At 44.4% G+C, this 27,815-nt stretch overlaps 1 protein-coding gene across 1 annotated transcript in view; it reads right to left on the bottom strand.

Moving 5' to 3' along the window:
- BTBD9 (BTB domain containing 9) overlaps positions 1–27,815 on the bottom strand; it is a 702,660-nt gene that overhangs the window by 642,108 nt on the left and 32,737 nt on the right. The window contains exon 2 of the mRNA XM_085610241.1: positions 13,435–13,646. Within this exon, the coding sequence (XP_085466367.1) occupies positions 13,435–13,619 (185 nt within the window). The 5' untranslated portion in view covers positions 13,620–13,646. The remainder of the gene's footprint in view (positions 1–13,434; positions 13,647–27,815) is intronic.

The following is a 27,815-nucleotide window of genomic DNA, read 5'->3' as shown; positions in this document are numbered from 1 at the left end:
TATTACTTACTTTTTTATTGGACTTTCTTGACCGGGACTGTAATGTCAAGAGTTATTTGGGGTATGGGTGGGCAATCATGTATCAGCACGATTGGGGTGCTGTTGTGGGTGGGAGTGGTTTTGTTTTCAGGTGACCAATACACTTGTCAGCACGGTTGGGGAGCTGGTGTGGGCAGGGGGATAGTTGGGATTGTTGCATTATAATGTTGCATATTTCACATCAGCAGATAGACATGCCAGTGCACATTGTACTCCCTATATACTTACCATACACTGGAGACATCATTTTTGAAGTACCATTTCCTTTGGAATGCATCCACACACTGAGCAGTTGCGACTAAAATTGCTTACATGGAACGTCACGGGTCTCGGCGACCCACGAAAACATTGACAAATCCTTACATACCTCGATAGGCATCACATACAGGTGGCACTGCTTCAAGAAACGAAAACTGACCCCCGTCGCTCTCATTGCTTCGGAAGCAAATGGACCTCTGACTGTGTTTTTTCCTATTCTACGTATTCGCACGGCACATTGATTTTAATTAAGAAAAACACCCCCTTCATTTTGGGTGGCACCTTCAGCGACCCCTCGTGTAGGAGTTGCATGCTCCGGGGCACTGGGTACACAGTCAGTTACGCTTGTTTGCTGTTATGAACCGAACACGGACGATCCAGATTATTTCACCACCCTTTGGGGACAAATTCTCACGGTGGGGTCCACTCACGTCATATGGGAGGGGGGGTGATTTTAACACTACTTTATGCCCTTCAGCTGATAGGCCCAATCCCGTTCCACATCATTACACCAAAACCCAAGACACGGTTTCCCGGCTGTTTCTCGATCATGGGCTCATCGATGTGTGGCTTCATGTCCACCCAGATGAGAGGGAAGGTACCTATTACACTTCAGTACACTCGTGCTGGTCGCGCCTCGACTACTGGGTCTGCACCCGTGGGGTTGGCCCCTGGATACTTTCGGCTGAACATATGGCTCGGACCTACTCAGAGCACGCACCAGTCTGTATGATGATTGCGCCCCCCAATTTTATTGCGAATCCACGATGCTGGAGGCTAGTGCCTGAGGCACTGCTGGATGCTGTCTTTAAGACAGAGCTTGGTGAGGAGATTTCGGATTTTTTTACACGTAACAAACGCCCGGTCACACATGTGGGCACGATCTGGGAGGCATTCAAGGTCACGATACGCGGCACCTGTATGTCAAAAAGTTACGGAGTCCTCCGTGATATCCGTCGGAACTTGAGACAGCTTGAAGGTGAATTGAAACAACTCGAGAAAGGTCTTTGGAGCGAGACATCGGGTGCACAGCGGGCATTACTTCGGGAAATACTCACTGACTATACCACCACAGCTGAACGGGAGGCCAAATTCTGGGGCAAATACTTTATGGCCCGACGCTATTGGGAAGGGGAACGACCCGGCAGGGCTTTGGCGACTGAAATTCAACAACCTAATTTTTCTAATTACATTCTGGATGTAGTGGATGGTACTGGGGTCCGCCACAGGGATAGTCTTGCGATCCTGCGCACGTTCACTGAATTCTATACTGACCTCTACAGTACTTGTAGAGCTGCTCCCCCAGATCTCTCTCACTATCTCGAGGATAGCTGGCTAGGGGATAACCAGAGGGAGTTCTTAGCAGCTCCATTTGAGGATGATGAGAACCGCGAAGCTATTATGCAGATGAAATCAAGGAAAGCCCCGGGGTCAGATGGGCTCCCCATAGATTTTTACAAAACATACCTCGACCAATTACTCCCTGTGCTGAAAGAGGTCCATCTGGAGGCCCAGGAGACTCAGATTCTTCCACCGACAATGAGGGAGGCCCTCATTTTCTCGCTCCTGAAACCCGTCAAACCTGGGGACCGCTGCAACTCCTATCGCCCCCTCTCCCTTATCAATGCTGACACGAAAACACTTGCTAAACTATTGGCTAATCGCCTCAGTCTCCTGATGGTGAAATTGGTCTTGCTGGGCCAAGTCGGGTTCATACCCGGAAGGGCGACTTCTCATAATCTCAGGACTATTCTATTCTGCAAAATGTCAATCCACAACTGGCACTAGTGGCAGTCTTCTTAGATGCCACGAAGGCTTTTGATTCGGTTGAGTGGGACTACCTATGTACCATCCTTCAGTGCATAGGACTTCCCATCGGGTTTTTAGCTTGGATTCCCCTCCTCTACTCTTCCCCAACGGCGAAAGTTCTGATTAACAGCCATGTCTCCCACGCTTTTTCTCTCTCCCGCGGCACCCGGCAGGGATGTCCGTTATCCCCCCTCCTGTTTGCCCTTGGCATAGAGCCTCTGGCAGCTAAGATCCGGCAACACCATAAAGAGAAAGCCCTCCGCTGCTTCCTTCGCCAGATTCTCATTTCTCTGTATGCAGATTATGTTACACTATATGTCAAAGAACCCCAGCACAACCTTAACCCACTCCTTCCGGAATTTGTCAGGGTTGGTGTTCCTTTTGGTATCCACATAAACTGGACCAAATCTCAAATCTTTCCACTTACTGCTTCGGTGACACCGTTTGACATGGTCTACCCCACAAAATGGTACTCTACCGAGGTCAAATATCTGGGAATACATGTTACTGTAGACCGCGAGGACTTGATGAGGCTAAACTACGGGCGAACACTCGATCATGTCACTGGTTGCATAACTAGGTGGAACGCACTTCCCCTCACTATGGCGGGCCGCATCTCCCTTATTAAAATGGTGGTCCTCCCAAAATTCTTGTACTTATTTTTAAACATTCTGTATGACCCGGGTAGACATTTCTTCTCCGCGCTCCGGAAGGAACTGCTCCGACTTGTGTGGGGTGGCAAGCAACCGCGTATACAATGGGACACGCTCGCGAGGCCGTACTCCCAGGTTGGCTTTGATGTTCCCAATTTTGAATTGTACTATCTGTGTGCCCAGGCACATTATGCCCACTACTGGTTCCGCCCTCCCAGGCATACACCCCAAGTGGACGGGGTTCTACTGGCCACACTCGAGCCCCGTGCACTCTGTCCGACCTCTATAGACTGCACGATTAAGGCATGGAACCGTATTGCTCACTGCCTACACACTCCCATACTATATTCCCCGTTGCTCCCGCTCACCTACCATCCGAAGATGCCCCTATTGCAAGAAGGCGTTTTTAAAAGAGTTAAATTTCAGCGCTATCTCCAGTGTTGGGGCGACCTCTACTTAGATGGCAAATTTTGCATGCTCCAACAACTATGTTTGGACCCCCCACCCTCTGCCATGGAGACCTTCCTTTATGTCCGACTGCTCCAGGGGATTAAAGACTGTACTCCTGCATACCCTCAAGAAACCCCAGTGGTCCCCCCATTGCACCACACATTACGTGCAACCACCGCCTCTCACCTAGTCTCTACACTCTATCATAACCTCTACACTGACACTGAATATCCCCAGTGTGCTGCTCGGGATAAATGGTCAGCTGACTCGGGCAAGACATCACGGATAAACAGTGGGTCTTCTACTGAAAGCAGACAGAACAGGTCTCTTCTAGTAGTCGGTTACACATCACCCATTATAAATTCTTACATCGCATCTAATACACCCCGGTTAAGCTATACAAATTTGGGTTGCGGGACACAAGCCGGTGTGACAGATGTAGGGCAGAAGGTACTGATTTCTTCCACCTTGCTTGGGAATGTTGCTTGGTCCACACCTACTGGCAACAGGTGTTTGCAGCACTGGACCTGATGACCTCCACGTCAATCCCGCCATCTCCTCTCCTGGTGTTACTTGGATATACAGAGCAGATACCAGTAACACACCAAAAATGTGTCTCATTTAGCCTATTACTGACTCGACGGCAGATGGGGTCAGGTAGGGCACCCAAATTCAAGGAATGGATTGGGGACATGACACTCTGGCAAGATCACATAAGCACATACGCTGAACTCTTTCCGGCCTCCTCACGCCCGCGGGATATTAGGGGCCCACTCCAATCGTATCGCCTGGAACATCCTGCAGACAGTAGTCGCGATACATGATCCCCACTCTCCTTATTGTGCCTTATGGCTTGCATATTGCCTGTTACTGTAAGATGCCTACACACTTGTATGAATCATTTCCTGTTGTTTTCTCTTATTTATTCTCACTCACTGAGCAACGCTATTCCTCTCATGTAAGACATGTGTTATATGCCCTTGATATGGACTGCCCATTATTTTTTCTATTTTTTCTTCCTGGTACTTGTATCATGTGCTACCGTTAATTTGCTATGGCTGTGCTGCATGTATCTATCCACGAAAAGTAATTACTATGCTGATTGTCTCTTACATCTGCTGTGATCCGCTATGTGAAAAACTCAATGAAATAAATTAAAAAAATAAATATAAAATAATGAACCCTTGTGTTCAATCTTTTGGAATAATATGGAGCGAGGGGAGATTAGTGAATTGCCAAGGGTTCCTTTTGACCTTAAGGACCATGCTCTCTAACACAGGCGATTCATTTATAATACTTAGTTCCTTAAAATACACACTAAAATACACACTAAAGACAGGGAGCAGGACAGAGGCAGCAGGGAGCCCCGGGAACCAACACTACACCAAACCTAATGGTGGTCCTGAAGGTTTGGCAACACCACAAATGCCCTAGTTATGGGGTGGTTTACAAAAAGCAAAACATGGTGGGATTGTGGAGCTCGCTATGGTAGAAAGGCTATTATCTAATAAAACAGTAGGATAATAATCTAACGTAGGAAGAAAAGAGACTCATGCATAAACATTAGCCTGTCACTTTTTGATCATCAGCCCAAACAACGCACGATGACATAGCCATTTTTCTTCAAAAAACCCTGGGATTTATATCCATAAACATCAAGAAAGAGAAGGAGGGTAGGTTCCCAATGGTTTCAAGCCAAAACCGATAAATCACAATAGCAACTGTATGCACCCCAATGCAAGACAAGGCTGATTTTGAGTATCTTTCTTCGACACCCTAGCAGAATATGGTCAAAGGCATAAAATAGTAACAGGAGACTATAATTTAGTCTGTGGTGTGAAGAAAGATTGGAGGATCCATTCACACAAAGGCCTCACTAAGAAACTCAAGACGACAACTAAGGAGCTAAGCTTGCATGACTCGTGAAGAGATTCATGCTGACCAGAAACATTACATCTTTTTCTAACACATGTATCACACACATACATCACACACATTCTAGAACTGCCAACATATTAATCAACAGTAACCCTACAGCGGTAGTACAGGACCACAATATACACTCCATCACACAACCTTATTGTACACTAGGACTCTATCACAAACTGCTTGGGAAGATGGATACTACATCCAGTGATCCTAGGCAATCCTGTTTGCAAGGGGCTCTACAAGCCCAGATAGAGGAATAGTTCCAAATGAATGACTTTGGGTAGGGAAGGTTCCCTATTCCACTAGACTGCCTTTAGGGTGGTAACATGGGGGGAAAGTACAGCTGCCCTCACAAGTCTTAAGAAACTGAAGGCACAAGGTCTTCCTATGAAGACACAGAACAATAAAGGAACACAGAAGTAGGGTGTGCGTAAGCCAAAGTAATGGGGATACCTATGTCGGGAAAGAGGCTGCAGTAGGTGTGCAGGCTGCGAGAAATGAAGAGGATCAAGCACAGAATACAGCTGAAAAAGTAGGAAAGAAATAAGGGGAAAGATAGGAGGGCTTTAAAAGAGGCTATGTGGTAACACTTAATCCTGCTGAGGGAGAAAACACTGGAAATGTGAGTCTCCCCATTGAAGGACTGCTAGAAAATGTTTTTAAAAACCTTGCATAAAGTGGAATAAGTGCACAAAGCAGTTACCATCATATGTCTGTGAGAAGATAGCGAAGAGTAAATACCTCAAACTTTAGATATACAAGTGGGATACAATTCCCACAGTAGACTGGTTGCTGAAGGTACATGTGAAGGATGCCTACTTGACAGTGCCTGCATTTCCTCCTCATTACAGATTTGCACAATTCTCCTGGGCAGGTGAAGGTAATATGCTAGTGTGTTCTACATTCTGCCTTTCACCACTAAGAGTTTCATCAAAGTGCTACGCTGATTAACGACAGTACTGCAAGGAGGGGCATTAATATTTGTCTAGGCAACACAGTACTTACAACCCAGGCAATACAGAACACCACCTCATATTGCTAAAGGATATGTCAAATAGACTAAAAAAGCTACTTTATGACTTAGGTTTCACTTTAATTTACCCCCAACAGTCATAGTTTCTGACCAGAAAATTTGATGACATTCAGGAATAACCAGAGATCCATACAAGAGCTCTTGGGGTAGTCAGACTCTGCTCTCTAAATTGAAGCCAACCCCCGGGACCCCTTGATTATGATGGCAGAAAAAAACAAGTGCATGGGGTTCAAATTGGAGCTATTTCTACAGGGTCCAAGTGCTAATTAGGGGGATTCGAGGGCTACATTGTGTGGAAATGGAGTGTATTGTATGGTGTGGTAGTGTAACTTAATTGTGTAATACACTTACCAACCCGTTTAGGACCCTTGGGTTTCGTTTGTCAAACCCTCAACTCAAACCTGGGTAGCTGTGGCACTGAGCAGCAAGGCTTACACAGAGGAACACGTATTAAACATTTAAACAACACCAATACAATTAAAGGAGAAATCAAAACTAAACAAAGACTGTATTTTTATAAGATTTTAGACACTAGAACTGAAAAGATCCAGCGGACAATTATGGAGGTATAGATTTTAAAAACAATAATAAATAATTGTAATTTCACTCAACCACGAACAAGCCTTGGCAAAATCAACAAATTGGACACTTAGAAACTTTTTCAAGGGAAACTTAGGTAAGTGTCAAAGCGGTTAGTTAGATGTACTTAGGGCAAACAACTCTGTCAGGAAGCTAGTCAGGGGTACCAGCAAGGTCCTCAAGAACAGTTACCATCAGAAGAGAAGCAGTCCTTCAACAGTTCCAGGCATCTTACCCGCGTTGCAATTGATTCCTATGTAGCAGTCCTGATGCAAGGCATGAAGGATGCTGAAGATGCTCTAAGGATTCTGAGGAGGTGACGTGGTCGATGGGGGTCTTTCTGCGGGGATTCCCCGGTCCATGAAGTTGAGGAGGGGAGTCCTGGTTGCCTGGTCGATGTCCCACAAAGTCCACTCTGGTTTGGTCAAAGTCCAGTCACCACTAGACTTTCACTTACCCGTTGTCACTGTGACAAGCCAATCTTTCTTAGGTTGAGAACTTTCCATCTAAGGGGTCCCAGCAACTCTCCGACAACACTCCTGAGCTCAGCAAACTTAGATGCAACTCAGTGTGTCGGGTCTTGGTCCTCAGTGCGGCAGTGGTAGTGGCTTGAAGACTTTGGGTCACCAACTTGCCCCAGCAGGCTTCTTCAACTATTGTGTCCCTGTGCTGTGAACAGATGGCCAGTAAGCTTGCCCTTGGAGTTCCCTTGGCTTGACTGGGCTCTGGAGATGGCTTTCCTTGAGCTGGACATGGCAGACACAGACCCTCCCTTTGCTAGCCACTAGGGGCAGAAGGTCGTCCTCGTCAGTGCAGCCTCTGTTTGCTTGTACCTTAGTGCAGCAGGGCAGTTCTTCTTCGGTCCTTCTTCTGAGTCTGTTGAGATCAGAAGTCTGGGTGCCAGGGGTGCCACTTTTATGCTTGGAAAGGGCCCTCAGGGCAGGTTGAGGTTGGTAGCCAATGGACTACTAGGCTCCCTTCCAGCTGATCATCACTTCCTGTGGAGTGTGGTATCTGGCTATCCCAGGATGCACAATTCTGTACACTCCCAAGATGGCGAGACGCCTCTCTGGGTGTACGAACCTCACTAGCCCACCCTTGGGGAAACCTGTTTAGCAGCTGGTTTCCCCTCTATACTCCCTGTGCCAGCCTCTCTACTTACAAAATGGGACAGCACTCCCCTTGGTGTCCCACACCTGCTCTTAAAACGCAGCCTCACCTTTGCAGCTTTCCTTTTTTAGGCGAACACCTAAGTGGCTTCCTGCAGGAAGGTGGTGACAACTTTCTTGCCTGCTGTCCCTTATTGCTCTCCTTTCTGAAAGTCGTTGGCATTTCTCTCCAGGAGAGCAGAAAGCTGTCCAATGGAGCAGGCACCAAGTGTGCCTGGGAAGGCACAGGAGTTTTTAAGGCAACAAAATGACAGCTTTGCTAAAGTAACACAATGCAACAGGTTACATTAATTTCAACTTGAGATACAAGTCAGGCATAATTTGATGAGTTGTTCGATACCCTAGAGTGTCTACTTTGGTTGCACCGTTCAGGAGTTATCACAGCTGAGGGGTCAGCATGTAACCCTGTCCTCGCCAACTGGGCAACCAAGTATCTCCACGGTAAAAACAGTCAATTCAAGTGTTTTAATGTCAGGACATGTGAAGTAGATGTCCTGCCAATGTTATATGTTGCACCCTCTTGAAGGGTCGTTATGCAGTTGAGGACTGGGGGACTTGTTTTTCTTGGGAGACCTCCACGGTGGCACAATAAGTGCTAAAAGCCCTGGTGTACCCCTTCAACTTACATGCCCTGGGTAACAGGGTATCATTTACTAAAAACTTATACATAAATTAGCCATTTCCAATTGGGTAAAGCCAATCTGACATACACTTTTAGGGTCAGGATACTGGCACTGAGGACTGGTTAGCAGGCCTCAGTGCACTCTCAAAGTTGACAAAGCAGCAGCATCAGTCGAAAAACTTGGAGTGACCAAACAAAAAGAGGCATCTCCTTACATATGGAGGATACCCAACTTCTCCTATCTTTTAATAAAAGCTCTCTGACCAAAAAATCTAGCTTTTTGGAGGGCACGAAAGCTATTTCTTCATGGATGACCGATAACTTCCTCCAGCTAAACGCTGGAAAGACTGAGATTATGCTCTTTGGTTAAGCCAATATACTCTGGGCCACAGATTGGTGGCCTGCGGATTTGGGCATTGCCCCTATCCCTAAGACGGTAGTAAAAAACTTAGGTGTGCATTTAGATCAGGCCCTGTCTTTGAAGGGCAAAGATGTGGCTACCTCTGGGACCTGCTTCCATGTGATGCGTCTTTTTCATAGAATACGCCCCCTTTTTCCACTATCTGGTTCAGGCACTGGTCATCAGACATCTTGACTATTACAACTCTCAATTGGTCGCAGCTAATGAATCATTACTGAATAAACTACAGGTAGTACAGAATACTGTGGCGAGGCTTGTCACAAATATGCCCCCTAGAATGGCCTCTCTCCCCCTCTTGGCCTCCCTCCCCCTCTTGCAACAACTTCATTGGCTGCCCATTCACCAGAGAATCAAGTTCAAAATGTGCTGTATTGTACATAAAGCCTTAAATGGCAAAGAACCCAGTTATCTAGCTGATAAACTTATCCCCTACCAGCCGGGTACGGTCCTACGCACTGGAGAGAAATGTCTCCTTACCATTTCTCACTTCAAGAAATCCCATACAGGAGGTAAAGCCTTTTCCTATATGGCCCCCCGTTATGGAATCAACTGCCCCTTACACTTCGAAGATGTGATAATCTCTCGATTTTTAGGAAACTCCTCAAAACTGAAATTATTGTTGTTTAACTCTATGCTGGTTCTGCTCTTGTACTTCTCTAGCGTGGCGATACCCATTCTGGGGTGATTAGGGCACTCTCTAAAGTCTTGAATGAAATTAAAAATAAATACAGCAGTTGCTCAATTTGTATTTATTATTTATTTTTATCATTTATAGAGCTTATGGCGGTCTGGAGGGATCCAAGCACTGAGTAAGAGGCCACATTATATCATAACGGGAAGAGCACCTTAAAAGGCAAAATTATTTAAAGAGCCAAGTTTTGTTAGCTTTCCGGAAGTGTAGCTCATATTCTGTTAATCAAATAGCTAATAGCAAAGAGTTCCAAAGGAATAGGTCAGCCCAGACCTTGTTGGATGCTAGAATTATTCCTGAGGATCATTAATTCTGTTTTTGATCCATTAAGTTTCAGGTAAGACTTGTTCATTCAGCTGGCTACCTGCTCCAGACAGGGTCCATGATTCGATTTTAAAGCGTCTGTGTCTGGTGCAAAAGAGAACACCAGCTGGGTGTCATCTGCATACAAGACTGTAAAAAGATCCCAAAAGGTGCCACAATATCTGCCAAAGACTGAAGGTATATATTATACAGCATGGGGCTATGTGAGGACCCCGGCAGGACCCCAATTGCCAATGGCAAGATATCAGAGCAGCAGTCTGTCAAAATCTTGAAATGTTTATTCCTTTAAAAAGAAACCAACAGACTCTCCTTGTGAACCGGCCCTACCAAATCTATGTAAGGTTCAAAGGCCGCACTAAGATCAAGTAGCACAATAGCCACTGTAGCCCCCTAATGCATTCTCTTTTTTGGCTCTTCCACCACTGAGTGGTCTCTGCACTGTGCTTGGGATGAAAGTCCGTTTGTGTATGTAAAATTGAGTTGTCTTCCAGAAAATTTGATAAACATCTAGTCACAAACTTTTCCGCCACTTTGCTTAGACCTGGAAGCAGTGATATTGGATGGAAATTATCCAAACAGGACGGATCAACATTAGGTTTCTTTAAGTTGGCTCTCACCATCACATATTTCCATGGTGAAGGCACTATGCTTGTTTCGAGGGAAAGATTGACCAAGAGGATACCCAGATTTAATTTTCACAGAAAGTCCTATAAACTCCTTGAGGGGAGGGAATATGGAAGAGAGTGGACAAACATCAATTCTCACCAACTTTCAGTGGGATGGAGTTATTACTTTCATTATCCTTTTGGGATGACTGATAAATGTTTAAGATTTTAGGGTTAAAATGATCAGCCAAAGCATTACACTTATTGATGGATGGTTCAGACACTTGGACATTTTTGATAGTCCACAACAGGAACTTTGTGATTCTGAAAATCTCTCTGGGGGAGTTTATTGCATGATTAATTTTAGTTTCAAAGGAGGAAGCCTGGGCTTGATAAATTTCATTATGATAGGCCTTTACTTTCCCCAGATACAGTGATTTTTTTTATTTTGTAATCCTTCCTCCATGCCTTCTCCGCAATTTTGCAATCTGTTCTGAGGTGAGAGGAGTATCCTGGGGGCCGATTTATTTGTAGGTGTTTTGTTCATGATCTTCTTGGGGAGGTTTTCAGCTGATCCCTTTGTGATATACTGCTTGGAATGGTGCCAGCAGGGCAGTACAATCACTATATGACAAACTCGAGATTATTTGAGATTTCATTGAGATAAGCAAAATGTGTAGTTTGGATAAGTCTTGTGATGCGGAGTCAAAGGTCTCAGAGTGTAGTCTTCATGTGGAGGGGTGTGCATTGTTGCATGGTCAGATGTGGTATGAGGCTGGTATATTGAGATAGTGCAGTGTAGCGAAGACAGAAAGGAGTTAATGGCTGTAGGAGGGTAAACAACCCTGACCACGAAACAGTCAACCCGCATGTTGTTACAACGCGGTCGTTGTAACAACGCATACCATTACCCCACAAGTCGTAACAACGACTTGCGGAGGGGGGAGAAGGTGTTGGATTCAAAATCCAACACCTTCCCTACTGTCCGCACAGATTGGAGTTGGAATAGTAAATTATACTATTCCAACATACAAACCCCCCTCTGCAAGTCGTTGTTATGACTTGCAGGGTAATGGTATGCGTTGTTACAACGCGGTCGTTGTAACAACATGCGGGGTGACGGGAAGCGGGAAAAAGAGACGTATTCCTGTAGGATATGTGGTGAGGTGACTGGAGAGCTGTAGCTGGCATAGTGCTCACTGGTAAGAAGTGATCTTGAAAAGGTGTAGCGCCGTGTATTATACAATGAGTTATTGTGTACTAGAAAGCAGTATGGTAGACTGTCACGTGTAATACTGCATGTTGTGTTGTAATGCACTGCGAGGGTGAAGATGTGAGATAAAGTCCATGTATGGAACACATGGTCCCAGGACATTTAGTTCCTATATTGCAATCTGGTTACTGAGCGATAACCCCTATTCAGGGGAACGGTTTCCTTTTGTTACTAGGCTCTGCTTATTATACATATATGGAACTGAAAGCTGTGTATTGTTTGTTGTTGATGTAAAACTCAATAAAACATTTTTTTGAAGTCCATGTTTGGAGTTGATGTTGAATTTGGAAATGAGTTACATGGAGCAATAGTTATCACTGGTATGAAAGGTTTTAGGTTTAGTGTAGTATCTCAAATTTTTTGTACATGTTGAGGTCTGGTCTTAGCTGGTTTAACATAGACTGGTGTGGCAAGTAAAGAGTAGGCAAAAACACGATGGGTTAGAATGCTAGCTGGAGTGATGGTCAGGGATTAGACTATTTGCAAGCATTCCTTCAATAGCCTTTTGTGTGTTCGACATAGAGAATACAACAGTGTTGCAAGCTTCTGATCAACACTTGGCCAACTGATGACTGAACACTGACCAAGTATACGGGCCTCCTGTCCTCAGGGTCTTATCAACGTGTCTATGTTTCAATGTCTGTGCCCATTTTTGCTGTGGGTCCAGTTAGGCGGCTCTAGAGTTGCTTGGAGTGTAGTTGTAGTTCGCCGTCAGCTGAATTAATTAATGGTTCTAATTTTATTAGACCATGGTTGGTTTACTGGTGTATGAGGTGTTAGGTTTTCAGAAGGAAGAAAGGGAGATCTGGATGCTCAAGGCTGAATAGGATTGGTTCTATTTGTTAAGTGAGAAGAAGTAGGAAGTAGTACCAAAAATATTCCGTCTGATGAGGTTCCATACTGTGTTTGGGTAAGAGATCTTGGCATTTATGGTTGGTTGGGAATGGCCAGCTGTGTCTAGTGAGCAGAGGTTTAGATAAGACAGCTGGTACATCTTGGAAGTGATTGGGTGTCATCATGGGGATTGCTTTCTTTTACTGTGCTGTACTGAGTACATGCAATGAGAAGGACCATTTCAAAAGTCTGCCGCAAAGACTTGAAAATGTGTAGCTGAGTTTTAATATTGTTTTGAAGCAGGTACGGTGACTTTACAGGATTAGCCTGACCGCCACAGAATTGCCCTTTGGCCCATAGAAATTCCGGTCTTTTTCAGAGGTATGCTCTGAGGGGGATGCAACGAGCCTTGAAGGTTATGGTTGGTGGTACTGTAGCATCAAAGGATTTTCCTTCTGGCATATGTGAAGAAATATTCAAACTGTTATGCCATGAAGATGTTGTAGTGAAGTGTATCTGAACTCCTCAGCATATTGAGTTTGTGTTGACTATTCAGGAAAGGAAATGCAACACAGTCACCTTAAGTCTTTGGGCAAATGACGGATCTAACAGTATGGGGTGTACGGTACGTATGCTGAAGGAAAGGATAGCTGCATTAATGATACCTGTAGAAAAATATGTACTTGAAAAGGTGCCATAAATATTTAGAAACAATGAAATATACAACTCACATAAAGGACTATACCTGAAGTAATGACATCGAGCTGCCAAAACAACTCTGTGTGCAGGAAAACGCTTCTTCTCCACAATAAAGGTGACGTCGCTGTACTCTTCCCCGTTCATCAGCGCTCCCACGTTCTCCGACAGGATGTGCACATGGTCGATCTCCCCCACCGCGGTGTAGGGGCGCAGAGGGTGGCTGTTACTCATTTTGTCACGTCAGTGTTACCAAGAGCTCTAGAAAAAGAAAGATTCAAGAGGCTTTAGATCCATCACTCTTCATTTTAAAACACTTTTTATAACAGTATTAAGCTCAGAATTTGAGGCAACACAACTTCAGCTGATACAAACCTGCAGCCACTGCATCACATGTACCTAAATGTTTGCAGATGTTTCCGTGGGAAAAGAAAATGCAGATGGATTGGTCAGAGGTACTCAAAGCAGGCTCACATCCCTATGCTGATCCTCAGGCTCACACGCTATGCTGATCCTCAGGCTCACACGCTATGCTGATCCTCAGGCTCACACGCTATGCTGATCCTCAGGTTCACACGCTATGCTGATCCTCAGGTTCACACGCTATGCTGATCTTCAGGCTCACACGCTATGCTGATCCTCAGGCTCACACGCTATGCTGGAGCCAGGGGACAGGCGCTATGGTTGTCCCCTGGCTCTCGACACGCTGGACGAAATGCACTGTCAATGTCATATGCTGCCTGCGTGTGAATGGTTATCCTCTGAACTAAACTGTCATCTTAAAATAAGGGTAACAAAGGTGATGAGTGGAATGCTTGAAAAAAGCCTCAGCCACCAGTAATCACTAGAGCTATATTTAAGCCAATTGTTTTTCAGCAATTATGTAATTACAAATAGAGATCAGATGTTAGAAACTGGGTTACTGGTTGACTGCTGTGTGAACCCTGGTCAAGCAGTAACCACAATTTTAGTCGGGGTAAGGCATAAACAAACCCCAAATGAACACGTGCTCACCCCCTGGTAACTTGGCATCGAGCAGTCAGGCTTAACTTGGAGGCAATGTGTAAAGCATTTGTGCAACACTTCAAACAGTAAAACAGTGACAATACCACACAAAAAGAATCCCACCCCAGGATAGAAAAGTAGAGCTTAATTTAATGAATAAAACAAGACCAGAACAACAAACATCTAATTAGAGACGAAGACATTGAATTTAAAGTTTTAGGTTCAAATAGCTCCAAAAAGCTTATAGTGCCAAATGTGGATATCTGGTCGCACCGGACAGCGTCAAAGTCACAAGTTCAGGCCGACAGCGATGGAGTGCGGCTGGCTATAGACACCCCAGTTAGGCCCGCTGAAAAAAGTACCTTAAAATCCAGGTTGGGATCATTGCGTTGATCCATGCCAAAGATGCATAGCGTAGATGAGGCGATGCGTCAGTTCTGAGCTGTGAAGTGGCTGCGGTGCAAGGTTCTGTTGCATCGATGTCGAGAATCCCGTCAACTGGCTTGCTAAGTCAAGTCCGGCATCGAGGATGTGGTGTGCAGTCGGGATGATGCGTCGGTTTCAAAGAGCTGCAAATGTGCGATGCGGAGTACGGCATCATCGTAGAGGCTTCTGTCGAAAAGAGATGCGAGGGCCTGCGCCGAGGATGCGTTGCGCAGTGGCGGTTCTGAAGGCAATGCGGGCTGTAGTGATGATGCAAGACTTTGTGACAAGTCAAATCCATGCAGCAGCGGAGATGTGTAGATTCTGATCAGGATTGCACTGTGCAGCAGAGGGATGCCACTGGTTTCACAGAGCCTGGCAAAGCACATTAAAAGTCACTTCCAAAGGTCCAGGACTAGAGTGGCATTACTCGGCAGGGTAGACTCACAAATAGAGTCCAGATGCAAATGCAAAGTTGTTGGAAGCCTGTATGTCACTGAGGCTACAGATCCGGAGACCAGCCAACTAGCCCTTGGAGTCACCCTGGGGTCAAAAGAAAAAGGTCCAAACATTCTCACCCAAGCAGCAGGTCAGCCCAGCATGGCAGCAGAACCCTCATAACAGCCGTCCAGCAGAGTGGGAGTCCTTTCGGCAGCAGTCTTCTTCGTGGCAGAGTATCCATATGTCCAGAAGTGTACTCGTGGTCCTTCTTTTATACACAATTATGACTTTGAAGTTGGGAGAAGCTTCTAGAGGCATGCCTTTGAACTTCAAGTGCATAGATGCCCTGCCTTGCCTGCCCTGCCCTGGCTCCAGACTAAATACACGGTGTATGCAGCCCTTTGTGTTGCGACAGGACGCAGCATATTCAGTTGAGAGGCTGGATCCAGCTCCTCCCTCCCATCCTGCCAGTGATGGCCACTCCAGTCACATCTTAGCTCCAATTGTGTGTGGTTGTCTAAAAGGAACACACAAAGCATAACTGTCAACTACACTACGTCATGTGACCAGAGACAGTCTGCAGGCAATAAACAGCTAAGGCAAGAAAACACCAACTATCTAAAAGTGTCATTTTCAGAATTGTAATTTAAAATCGGACTTTACCATAAGGTAGGATTTTAAATTAGGATTCCAGAGACACCTAACATGATCTAGTTATCTCTTTCCATTTGGAAACTACACATATAAAAAGTAAAGTTATCCCATGGGAGAGATAGGTCTCACAGTGGTGATAAACAAATTTGAGTTTTTTTCTATCAGGACATGTAAAAAAAGTAAATGTCCTGCGTTTTGAGTACAATGCACCCTGTACTCTGTGCTGTCCAAGAGCTCTCCTAGGGGTGACAAATATGCACTAAAAAGGAAGGTTTATGCCTGGAAAAAAGGCCCTTTGCAAAGTCGACATGGCATCTTAAAACTGTACACACACACAAGATCTGCAATGACACTCCTGAGACATGCTTAAAGGGGGGGCACAATCTGTGCAGCAGACCCACTGGCAGCATTTAATTTACAGGACCTGGTCACATATAGTTCACTTTTCTAAGGACTTATATGTACATTAAACATGCCAAGTGGGTAGGAGCCAATGCTACCATGTTTTAGGGAAAGAGCACAATCACTTTAGCACTAGTTAGCAGTGGTAAAGGGTGCAGCGTCCTACTGCCAGCAAGAACAAAGGCAGGAAAATCAGGAGGTCTGAATGCAAACGAATAGGAGGAAACCACACAAAGGAGGCCAGGTCTAGCACCAGCCATATGCAAGCCAGGCTTGGTTAATAAAACACTGAACTGCAATGCTGCCTGAACGATTGCCGGTAGGAGGCTATTTGCAAACATTTCACCCATCAGCTTTGTGCTTACTCAATCAATCAATAAAACCTTTATTTGAATCTTTGTTGGATTCATAAAAGTACATGCAGTTTAAAAATTTATATTCACATTTATAAAAAAAATATACAATAATCTTTAGTTAAGAACCTCATCAGTCCACATCGTTAAGTAGTCCCACTTAATCATGAAATACCATCCTTCATTCTGTTTCACAAACAAGATGGTCTAAAAACTTTATATGGCCCGAATTATCAAACCAACAACGGCACTAAAGATTAGTTCATTTTCAAGGGTACATATAAATTTCATCGCATCCTGATAAAAAAATAGTTTCTGTGAAATAAAAATTGGACGTAAATATTGTTTTCTAATATCTTTGTAAAACGTACAAAACAACATAAAATGCGTCGTTGTTTGGTTGGTTTTTCCCTCACATGGGCATTTATGATCTATTTTTTGCCATTAATTCGGTTTGGGGAAAGCCACCAATTCATGGACTATACCCAGCCTCAATTTGTGTTTACTCAATACAACAGGTATGTACAGATGTGCCTGTGCTCACTGTGCCACAGGCCTCAAGCTATACATCAATGATGAGGCATTAGTAGGCAGAAACCAGTCAGGGTTGCTCGTGGTCCTGTCTGGAAGAGACCTGGCTTGGCAGTTTCAAATGGACTGTTACTGTTAGAGCTGGACAAAGGCATATTTACATATAGCTCGCCTCTATCTGAAGTGGCATAGTGTGCGATAAACAATGGACTAAATTGCATTCTGAGCAACTTAGCAAGAATTGCACTCACCAATGTTGTGTTTTCCTCAGTGCAATGTCTTAAGTGCAACAGGCATGCTCAGACGTGGATCCTGTTGTCTTTGTACCACAGAAGTGTAGCTATACTTCACTGACAAGCCTAAACAGGCCAAAACAAGTCTGGGTTTGATTGTGGTGCCCTTTCGAAGGGGACCTAGTTTGGCAGTTCAGAGTGGAATTTTCCTGTTGGGGCAGGACCAAGACTGATTTGCACATTGCTGATTTCTGTCTGGATTCACATAGAGGGTGAACAACAATACCAGGGAATGTGATCCAGAGCGACTGCCAGTGGCTGAGACTATCTGCAAGCATTCCACACATCACTATTGTATTTATCATCTTTCATTAAGAGTCATTCACCTACAAATGAACCGCTACCCTTAAACCCGATTACTGGGTTATGCGATTCAATGAGATGGAGCGCTGCCTAAAACACCTTAAGCAGGATCTTCAGAGACTTTCATCCATCAAATCCGAGCTTCGGCCCTCTCACAGCTCAAATAGATTCATGATAACCAATCCTGACTCCCTTACAGACATCCCGTCACTCCCAGTACTGACTCCCTTACAGGTTCAGAAACTACACCTTCCCCTAATGATGCTTCTCGCCCAAAGACATCAAATCAAGATCTATCAAGCAATGAGATCCATGAACTCCTCCTCTCTTACCAGTCTGAAAAGAATACTAACAATTCTGATCGAAATCAAATCCAAACCATCCAAGCGAACCCATTCAGAGAACCGAGCTACAATCACAAAGAAATAAACAAGAACAACCTCAAGCACGTCATTTTATCCCAGATGGCCTCTCATCATAATAATAATCAGCTGAAGTGCATGCTTCTCAACTGCAGATCAGCAAATAAACATGCGGCAGATATCTACGACCATATCCTCTCACATAGGTTCGATATAGATATCCTTGCGGAAACATGGTAAAACAACTCATCTCCTCCCATCATAGATCTACTAGTCCCTCTCAGTCACAAGATCATGAGACTAGATAGACCCAAGACAACGGCTGGTGGAATAGCATGCATCTACCACAATACTCTTAAAATACGCCAATTGGAAACAATAGCTGTAACAACATGCGGAAATCTTAGCATCAATATCTCTTGCAACAATAAATCCATTTGTAATATACATTCCATCTATCACCCTCCGGGGGGGCGATAACTCTTTGTTCATCGAACAAATCATAGCAATCATCACAATGAATGATAATCTTCAAGGACCCCAGATCATCCTGAGCAAGTTTAATCTACACTGGAATGACCTGAATGACCACTCAGTGAATAGCCTAAAATCTTTCCTATTAAACCATGAGTTGCCCCAAATTTCTGACAGACCAACACACAACAAGGGTGAGACTCTGGCACTTATCCCTAAGAAGGACAGTATTTCCTTAGAGTCTATTAGCCCCTGTGACTGAACAGACCATTATCGCATCACCTTCCTCATAAATTTAAAGACAATCCCAAAGAATGGCCAACGGAAGAAAATAAAAAACATTGGAAAAGGAATCTTCCTAATATAAACCACAATGAACTAACTACCCTATGCAATAACACCTTCATCCCACAGACCAACATGGATGATGTCAATGACCTCACACACAACTACGATACTTCCATATTGGAAGTCATGGTCTCCGTTGTGCCCCTTCAACAGAAAAATATGCCCAATAAAAACTTGAAGCCCTGGTTCAACGACAACTTGAATACAGAACAACGCAATCTAAGAACAGCAGAAAGAGCTTGCAGATCCTCCCCATCTTTGGAATTGCTAAAAAGCTTAAGATCAACGAGGTACACATACAATAGAAGAATAAGACAAGTGAAAGCTATTTATCTTTTTAGAGCACAGCTCGACCTAGCCAGAAATAGGCCCAAAAAACTATTCGAAATAGTCAAGCAGCAATCACGTAACACATCAAACTCGTTAGACTCCAGATCCAGCACCCTTCTAATTTGTGAAGACCAGGCCACCTTCTTCAAGGAAAAAAACCACAAAGATAGAGAACAAACTTCAGCTAGAGAAGGAACTACTACCTGCTACCCCAGTCAGTTTCTCATACACCTCCCAATTTACGGATGGGAATGAACCATCCTAGCCAAGCTCCAAAAACAATGCCTCTTGGAACACCTTCTCCCCATTCAGCGAACATGAAACATACAACATTCTTTCTTCTTTAAACCCATCTAACCACTTCACGGACCCTCTACCTCCTAGCATATTCAAAGAGATCAAAACCTGTATTCTCCCCCATGGACCAAGATTGTGAGCACCTCATTAAATCAAGGCACTATCCCTGACTGCCTAAAAGTAGGACAAGTAACACCCATTTAAAAAAAACTATGGCAGACTGCTCTGATCCTAATAGCTTCCGACCCATCTCCAACATCCCTACTCTGTCAAAGCTCTTTAAAAAATGTGTACAGAACCAACTGTGCAATCACATAGACAACTATCAACTCCTCGATCAACACCAATCAGGCTTCCGTCAAGATCACAGCATGGAATCTGCCTTTACTCATATAGTGGATGACATACTAAAAATGCTGGATCAAATTGAATCATGCCTTCTAATATTGCTCGACTTATCGGCTGCCTTTGACACCTTCAAACAGGATAATCTACTGCACTTACTGGAACAAAGGATAGACTTATCAGGGGGCATATTACAATGGTAATCTTCATTCCTCCAAAATAGATCCCCAAGAATCAAAATGGATCAATCTCTCTCCAAGTCCCACATGATCACTGTTGGAGTTCCTCAAGGATCATCTCTCTCACCCATTCTCTTTAACCTATTCCTGGAACCACTGGCAAACCTCCTAAAATCTTCTAACATCCACTACCATATGTAAGCTGATGACAATAAGCTGCATCTCAAAATCGCCTTTCCTGAGGATGTTATATCCCTCAAGTCCATCTTACAAAATACACACCTCTAGCTCACGGTTAACCATCTCAAACTCAACACTGCTAAAACCGAATTTCTTCTCATCTCTCCGCCGAATAACAGCTCCAAGATTGATCTTTGGTTGAAACATCTTACAGCCCTCAAATGCTCGCCCCACATCATAGACTCTGCAAGATCCTTAGGTATTACATTAAACAAACACCTAAATATGCAGGATCACATTAGTGCTGCCACCAAAGGAGCGAACTACCAACTGAGAATTCTGCGCAAACTTTACCCTAACTACCACACAAAGACCTAAAACAAGCGGTCCAAGCTCTCTCTCTAGTATTGCCCAGACTGGATTATGGTAGTGCCACACTATGTGGCTTACCTGGATACAAATTGGCCCCTCTAAGAGCCTCCCTTAGCAGCAGCCAGACTTTTCCTCAGAACTAAAAGAAACACACATCTCACCAGCCCTAAAATCCTTTAACTGGCTACCGTACAAAGCAAGAATCAAACTGAAAATTGCTTGCATGACACATAAAGGGTTACATTTCAATACCCCCAGTTACCTGCTCAAAAGCTAGAAAAATCAGGGGGCAGCAGATCCTCATGAAGTGCGCTCACCTTGCTCCTGAACCTTCAACGAAACCACAAAAAGAAAACGGGTGCCAGAGCATTCTCGGTTATTGCACCCAAGATATGGAACTCTACCACCGGACGTTTGCCTCATCTCCTCTACCTCCTCCTTCAAAAAAGAAGCCAAATCTTTTCTACTAAGTGTTTACCCTAAGACAATATATCAACGACATTTAATAGGTATCGTTACCAAACTCTTATGGCGATTGACCTTCCTATTACTGACTTTATTCAAGACCAATCCCTGTTATCCTATCTTATCTATTGACGATGTGAAAGAACTGCTCTCCAAGCAAGCCTCATAGTGCCCAACTCGAAGGTAAGAATGCACAGCAATTGTCTGATATATATATAGAGTTGAATGCTTTTATTCAAGGTTTTCAGCACTGCAAGTTAAAAGGTCACAATCTTCATCAGTACGAAGTCCAACGCGTTTCGAACAGCCGGTGTTCTTGATCACAGGCAAAGGAACAAGGAGTGGCAGTCAGTGACGAGGAACACCTTGAGAAGTAATTCAAGACACACCTCAGTGGGCGTGTGCTGCAAAGCCTGCTGGTGCTTGTAGTTCCTCATCGTTCTACCCCGGTGGGTGCTGCCACAGCCTGCACTGTAATCAACAGTATTAACCCAGTGGGTCAGATGGAGCTGAAACTCTACAGGACTATTCATAAAAAATCCTCAAAGCGGCCCCTCGGCTCCAACGTGCTCAGGTACTCCCAAACGCAGTATCTGCAAAGGACGCAGCGGGCATCTTCGTGGCCGAGCAAAGCCGCTACACTTAAACCAAAGGAGTCGCCTCTGATTTGTATAGATTAAAAGCGATTCATTGAGCTGGGAACTCAGGGTGCCTTAACATAGAGTAAGGTTTTTGATCCACCTTTGCTATATGTCACCATATTTCTATAGGCGCCCTGTGACAGTGTCAACAGTATCCTCTATAACCTGCACCCATCCATGCATTTTTGCAGCCTTGAAAGTGATAAAAGATGGATGATTGAATGCCGGTGACTGTCTGACCACGCCGTAGCCACACCCCTCTCCTTCCTCCGAGGCCGGAGCTGATGTCAGACGCGGGACACGGGATGCTGCTGAGCTCCGCGAATTCATCAGTGGGAGCCGGGAAACAGGATCGGAATGAAAACAGCACAGCAGCGGTATAGCGCGGACGTATTTATGTATTTACCTAGCTGAATGGCCCAGTGCAGGTGCCTACACTGGCGTAGCGGATCTGCATTTGGGTAACTGCCTTTGTTGAAAACACTGAGAAAAATCTTACTGGCTCCTTATTGAGCTAGTGCGCCTCCATGCTTCATCAGTCTGCATATTGCCTGCCGGTGCTCCTTGGAATCGAAGGGAGTAACTGCCTGTGAGGGATTTAGACTTACCTCAGGAAACCACCTTTGCCGAAAACCCTGATTAAATCTTATTGGCTACATTTCTGAAGTAGTGCGGAGGATTGATGTGGCATTGTGGGCAATTGAGTTATTTGGCAGCCACCAGCGCACCTGTGGTTCTCGTACCAGCACCAGCGCCTGCGCCTGCTTACTCCTGCTGACGGGGCAGATCTGCGACTCTTCCCGCTTCTCTCCCGCCGCCGCACTTCCTGCCACCGGTGCGGAGCAGTGCGGAGGGGAGCCAGGGTTGTGGGGACTACGAGTCCCAGCTGGAAGCCGCCTAGGTCAAAGGAGCGCCAGGAGGGGCATAAATCTTACCTGACTGCCCGCGCGGGAGCAAGCCGGGCTAAGGGCGGGCCAGAAGAGGCCAGAAGAGGCTGGGCTGGGCCATGGACCCTGTGCTCTGACCTTTTGGACCTGTTTTACTCACTAAAGTGTGAGTTTTCATTTGTTTGTCACTAGAAGTTAGTAGCTTGTTCTTTATTCGCCGGTAACTTGTGTCGTGCTGAGGATTACTGTCAAGCTTGGCAAAATGGCTAAGGTTAAGGCTAATAAACCCGTAATTGGGGCAGGTTCCATGGAAAATTATCTTGTACAAAAGGTTAATCAAATTAATAATACCTGCAGAGCGTCTCTAGGGCGAGGTAATGATTCTGTCTTGTCAGCAGAGTTGCCTCCCCCTCTGGTGGATCTAGCTGCTACAGATAGACAGGAAGGGGGTAATGGGGTTATCGCAATTACTGTGGCGCAGGTACATTCAGATCAGACGGAAGACCACCCAGTAACAGTACCTGACTCGTCAGAAGAAGAGACACCACCCCTATCACCCCCCCCCCTTAGGCCAGTAAGATTGTGCAGGAAGGTACAATTTAAACGTGGGGGGAAGAATTGTAAACCTAGAGCAGGAAAGAGCAATCTAGCCCCAAGTAGTGTGGTAGCTCGAAAGGACCCAGAGGATGGTAGTGGTATGGGTGGCACCAGTATTAATATAGATTTGGAACCATTTGCTCTTCTAATTCATTCTCTGGAAGGAAAAATAGAGGCAAAAATCACTGAGCAGATGCAACCCCTGTTATCTAAATTAGACATAATGGCTCTGGAAGTGGAAAGACTAGGTGGGCTGCTAACATCGCATTTGGCTTTAGCACCAGGAAACTCAAATGTAGAGAATAATAAACCAACTGTTGAGGGTCTGGGAACAGGCAGAGTTAATTTAAAAAATACTAGGCAGTATACATCTGCTGCTGAGCCTGCCCCATTTGATCCCAACCCACCAATTATGCAGAACATAAGGGCTACGGGAGTTCCTGAGGGCATGTCAGTCCACAGTTATGTAAAGAAAACTCGCCATGTCAATCTTCCACCTGACTGTGCACCTTATGTGGCTGTACTTACAAATGTCCCTCCCATTGAGTCCCATGCATATCAGGCCCATGAGGAAACTCATGATTCTTTAAAGAATAGAACGGTCTCTTGGCTCAATAAAAATTGTGGGTTTCCTGTTAAATTTGCTGACCAAATAATAACAACAAGAAGGGTGAATTGGATCGGACCATCTAGTAAGTTAACAAATGGTGACTGTATTATTGTTAACTTCAGCTATCCTCAACATGTTGCCATGGTTTTACTAAGAGCAGCATAAATGGTTCATACTCTAATAGCATTTGCATACGCCCTCTGGGGTACTTTTACTCCCACCTGATTAAAAATCCACCGACCCCTGGGCCTCTTAGATCATGTATATCTTTACAGCCATTGACCCCCAATGGAGCTTATTTGTACAATGTTGGTAGCCAGAGTGGGAAAGGTATCAATATTGCAACACATAATAGATTTGATGCTCTCTCGGGATTAGAGTCATGTGACTGACATGAGGTATCTGCTGGGCAGGTAACTCGAAGATCAGAGGACCTGGGATGTATGGAGAGTACCTTGGCAGTAACAAACTCAAATAACGTAATCTCATGGAATATTGCGGGTTTAGGCATAAAAATGGTGGACTGCAACTAGATTGGGTACATTAAGAAGTACCAAATTATCTGTTTGCAAGAAACCTGGTCAACTGACTGCAATCATTTTCTGGAAGGGTATAAGGCTTATTATGTCCCTGCAGTAGCGACCACTAGGGGCAGACCCAAAGGGGGAATGGTTGTGTTTATTTCTATAGCACTTTGCTGTAAGGTGCGGAGAATCACAACAAACCATACTGGTATTATTGGGTTAGTTTTAACAGGGGATAACTGTAGGGCTGGCCTGGTCAATTTCTATAATGCTATTAATTTAAGTACTGTTTCCAGTCAGATAGCAACACTGAACACCTTCATTAGTAACTCTGAAGGATTGTATTCACAACCTCATGGTGATGGAGGATTTTAATGTGCATCTCTGTGGAGATCCCCTTTCTAAAATGATTACAGAACTTAATTGCTCACGTTGTGAGGATTTTCATTTTAATGAATACAACTGAGGGGGAACATTTAAATGACATGCTTAATGATTTGGACCTAACAACTACGATGGCTTTGATGTCCCCTACCAAGTGCTTTGATACCCCGACATTTAAGGGGAATGGGAGGGGAACCTTTATAGACTTTGTTCTGTTAACATCAGTAATGCAGTCTTTTGAGGGATCCTTCTCCATTGAAGCTAATGAATTCAGTGACCATAACCCTCTCACTGTTTTCATGAGGGGTCCACTGATAGCTAAAGAAAGAAAAGACTCCTCTATTGGTAGGGTGAATACCACAGACGGCAGACGCCGGTTGAGATGGTCCACGGTTACCCCCGATCTGCTGTATAATGAAATTAAAGTTACATGTGCAGATGAAATCACGGTTTGTACACAAGAGGGTGCACTCCCAAATACTGTCTTAAATGCTTTCCAATGTCTAGCGGATAAGGTGTCTCAGCTATTATCAGCACCTGTAAAGAAGTCGGATCTTAAAACCTAGGTGGTTTAATCACGACTGCTCAAAAGCCGCCAGAAATCTAAGAGCAGCACTGGCGTCAAAACCTAGGATCAAAGCTGATGTTCAGTTGTGTCGAAAGACCTATAAAAATATTATTGCTAGACATAAGGAATCCCTTAGGGAAGAGGCGTGGTCAGAGATTCTAGATCCTGCCACCCTTCGGAGTAGTACTAGATTTTGGGCCTTGGTGAGGAAACCGTTCCTGGCCCGGGAGACGGCCTAGAAAGCCATATATCCAAGGAGGATTGGGAAGCGCATTTTAAGAAGTTATATTGTTGTACAGTGGATGTGATTACGACTTCTGCCTGTATTGATACTGGTGAACAAATTGTTTTTAACAGAGGTGAAGTTTTTGAGGGCATTTTGGGGCTCACAGGTGGGAAAGCCCCTGGGCCTGATGGGATTCCCCCTGACTTATTTAAGTCTGAACCTAATTTTTGGGCACCCATCTTAGAGTCTGTCTTCAATGCTGCTGTGAAAGAAGGATGTCCACAATCGTGGGGTGTTTATACAATTGTCCCGGTTTTTAAGAAGGGGGACAAGGGTAGCCCACACTGTTACCGACCCATTTCACTGATAGACTCTATGGTCAAGATTGTAGGAAGAATTGTACTGCAAAGACTTACAGATTGGGTTGAGGAAAAGAATATTATGTCCCCCTCGCAGTATGGTTTTTGTAAAAGCCGCTCGACAATAACCCAATGACTCAACCTCTTTCTGATATTAAGCAAATACACCGTAATACAAAAAGGCACCATCCATCTCGCCTTTATGGACTTGTCCTCCGCTTTCGACTGTGTAAATAGGGGAAAGCTGTGGCAGTCCATGAGGTCGAAGGGGGTAGATAGCGGTTTGGTTGATTTTCTGGTTGATTTACATTGTAATACCAGAGCCAACGTGAGATACTCCCAAGATCTGAGAGTAACAAATAACTTTAGCATTGGAAAGGGTGTCCAGCAGGGCTGTATTCTGGCCCCCTTTCTTTTTAACTTTTATATTAATGAGTTAGATGGTGTGTTACAGGAGGTTTGTGCTGACTGCCCAAGAGTAGGCAGGCGTGGAATTCCAATACTTCTTTATGCAGATGATGCGGTTTTAATTTCAAGAACAGAGAAGGGGCTTCAATCCTTGTTAAATGTTTTTAATTTGTTTATGACGGACAGAGACCTTCTGGTAAATAATACAAAATCGTTTGTTCTACAAGTTGGTCAGCAACCAAAAAGGTCCTTCTCATTTAAGATTGGTGAAGAAGTAATTCCCTTAACTAAAACTTTCTCCTATCTAGGAGTTCTTTTTTACACAAAATTAAATTGGGAACCTCATCTTGTAAAAAAGAAAGGAGAAATGGTGAGGGTTAATGCATCTATTTTCAACCTTGCTGCCAAACTGGGGAAAAAACCCATTTGCGCCATGCTGAAATTGTATAATGCTAAGTCCGTGGCAACTGCATCTTATGGCAGCGAAATCTGGGGGTATGTTGGCGGGGAGCAATTACAGATCGTGGAAAATTCATTCATTAAGCGCCTACTGTGTGTCCCCATTGGTACGTCTAACCTTGTTGTACATGAGGAGTTGGGGACGCAATATTTATGTGATCTGCTTTCTCTACGTCCCCTGACCTGCTGGCTCAAATTATGGCTAAATGAGGACATACCCCTAACACATTTAATTGTGAAGGACTTTATGGGCCTGGACAAGGCAATGTGTTCCCCTTGGCTAAACTATTTAAAGTCAAACTTTGCAAAACTTGGACGATCTGAACTTTTTGCCAATCCAAGTCTAATTTCAAAGGGAGATCTGGAGTTCGTTAAACAGGCCTTCTTGATGGACAGGAGGACCCTGAGAGAAGAAGTGGAGCTTCAGAAACATAGTGTGAGGAAGTTTGTTATGCTAAAGACTACTGAGGCTCTTGAACCATACCTGGCAGGTTCACTGACCACACATGAAAAATTCTTACTGACCAGATTCAGGTTTAATCTGTTCCATCACCTGCTTATTAGACCTAAGACTGATATTTTTAATAAATCAGCAGCGCCTTGCGGCTGCGACGGAAAGTCTCCGCAGGATATGCTGCATTTTATTTTTTTATGTAAATTTTATGAATTTCCACGCAAGCGATACTTAGTAACTCTTTTAAAAAAACTTGGTTTAAAAAAAATCAGGCCGGCACTTTTGTATTTGCAGCTTTTGCACAGTGACAGTATCCTCCAAATCAAGGAGTTTTTAAAATTATCTGTCAGACTGAGAAACTGTCTGGACCACTAATGTTTAAATCGTGAAACTCTGTCCTTTTTATGTGCCTATACCATCAATCTATTTCCTCCTTTGCACTGGCACTTGGTGAAATGTATGTTTTTTTCTTTTGTGACAAAGTATTGTATATTGTATACGCACTTTTATGGTTTGTAAAAGAACCGAAATAAAGTATTTTATGATGATGAGTAAG

This window comes from Triturus cristatus, chromosome 6, assembly GCF_964204655.1.
Source record: "Triturus cristatus chromosome 6, aTriCri1.1, whole genome shotgun sequence".
Classification (NCBI taxonomy): domain Eukaryota; kingdom Metazoa; phylum Chordata; class Amphibia; order Caudata; family Salamandridae; genus Triturus; species Triturus cristatus.
Note: the sequence above shows the minus strand (reverse complement) of the source record. Positions and strands in the feature narration are given on the sequence as shown.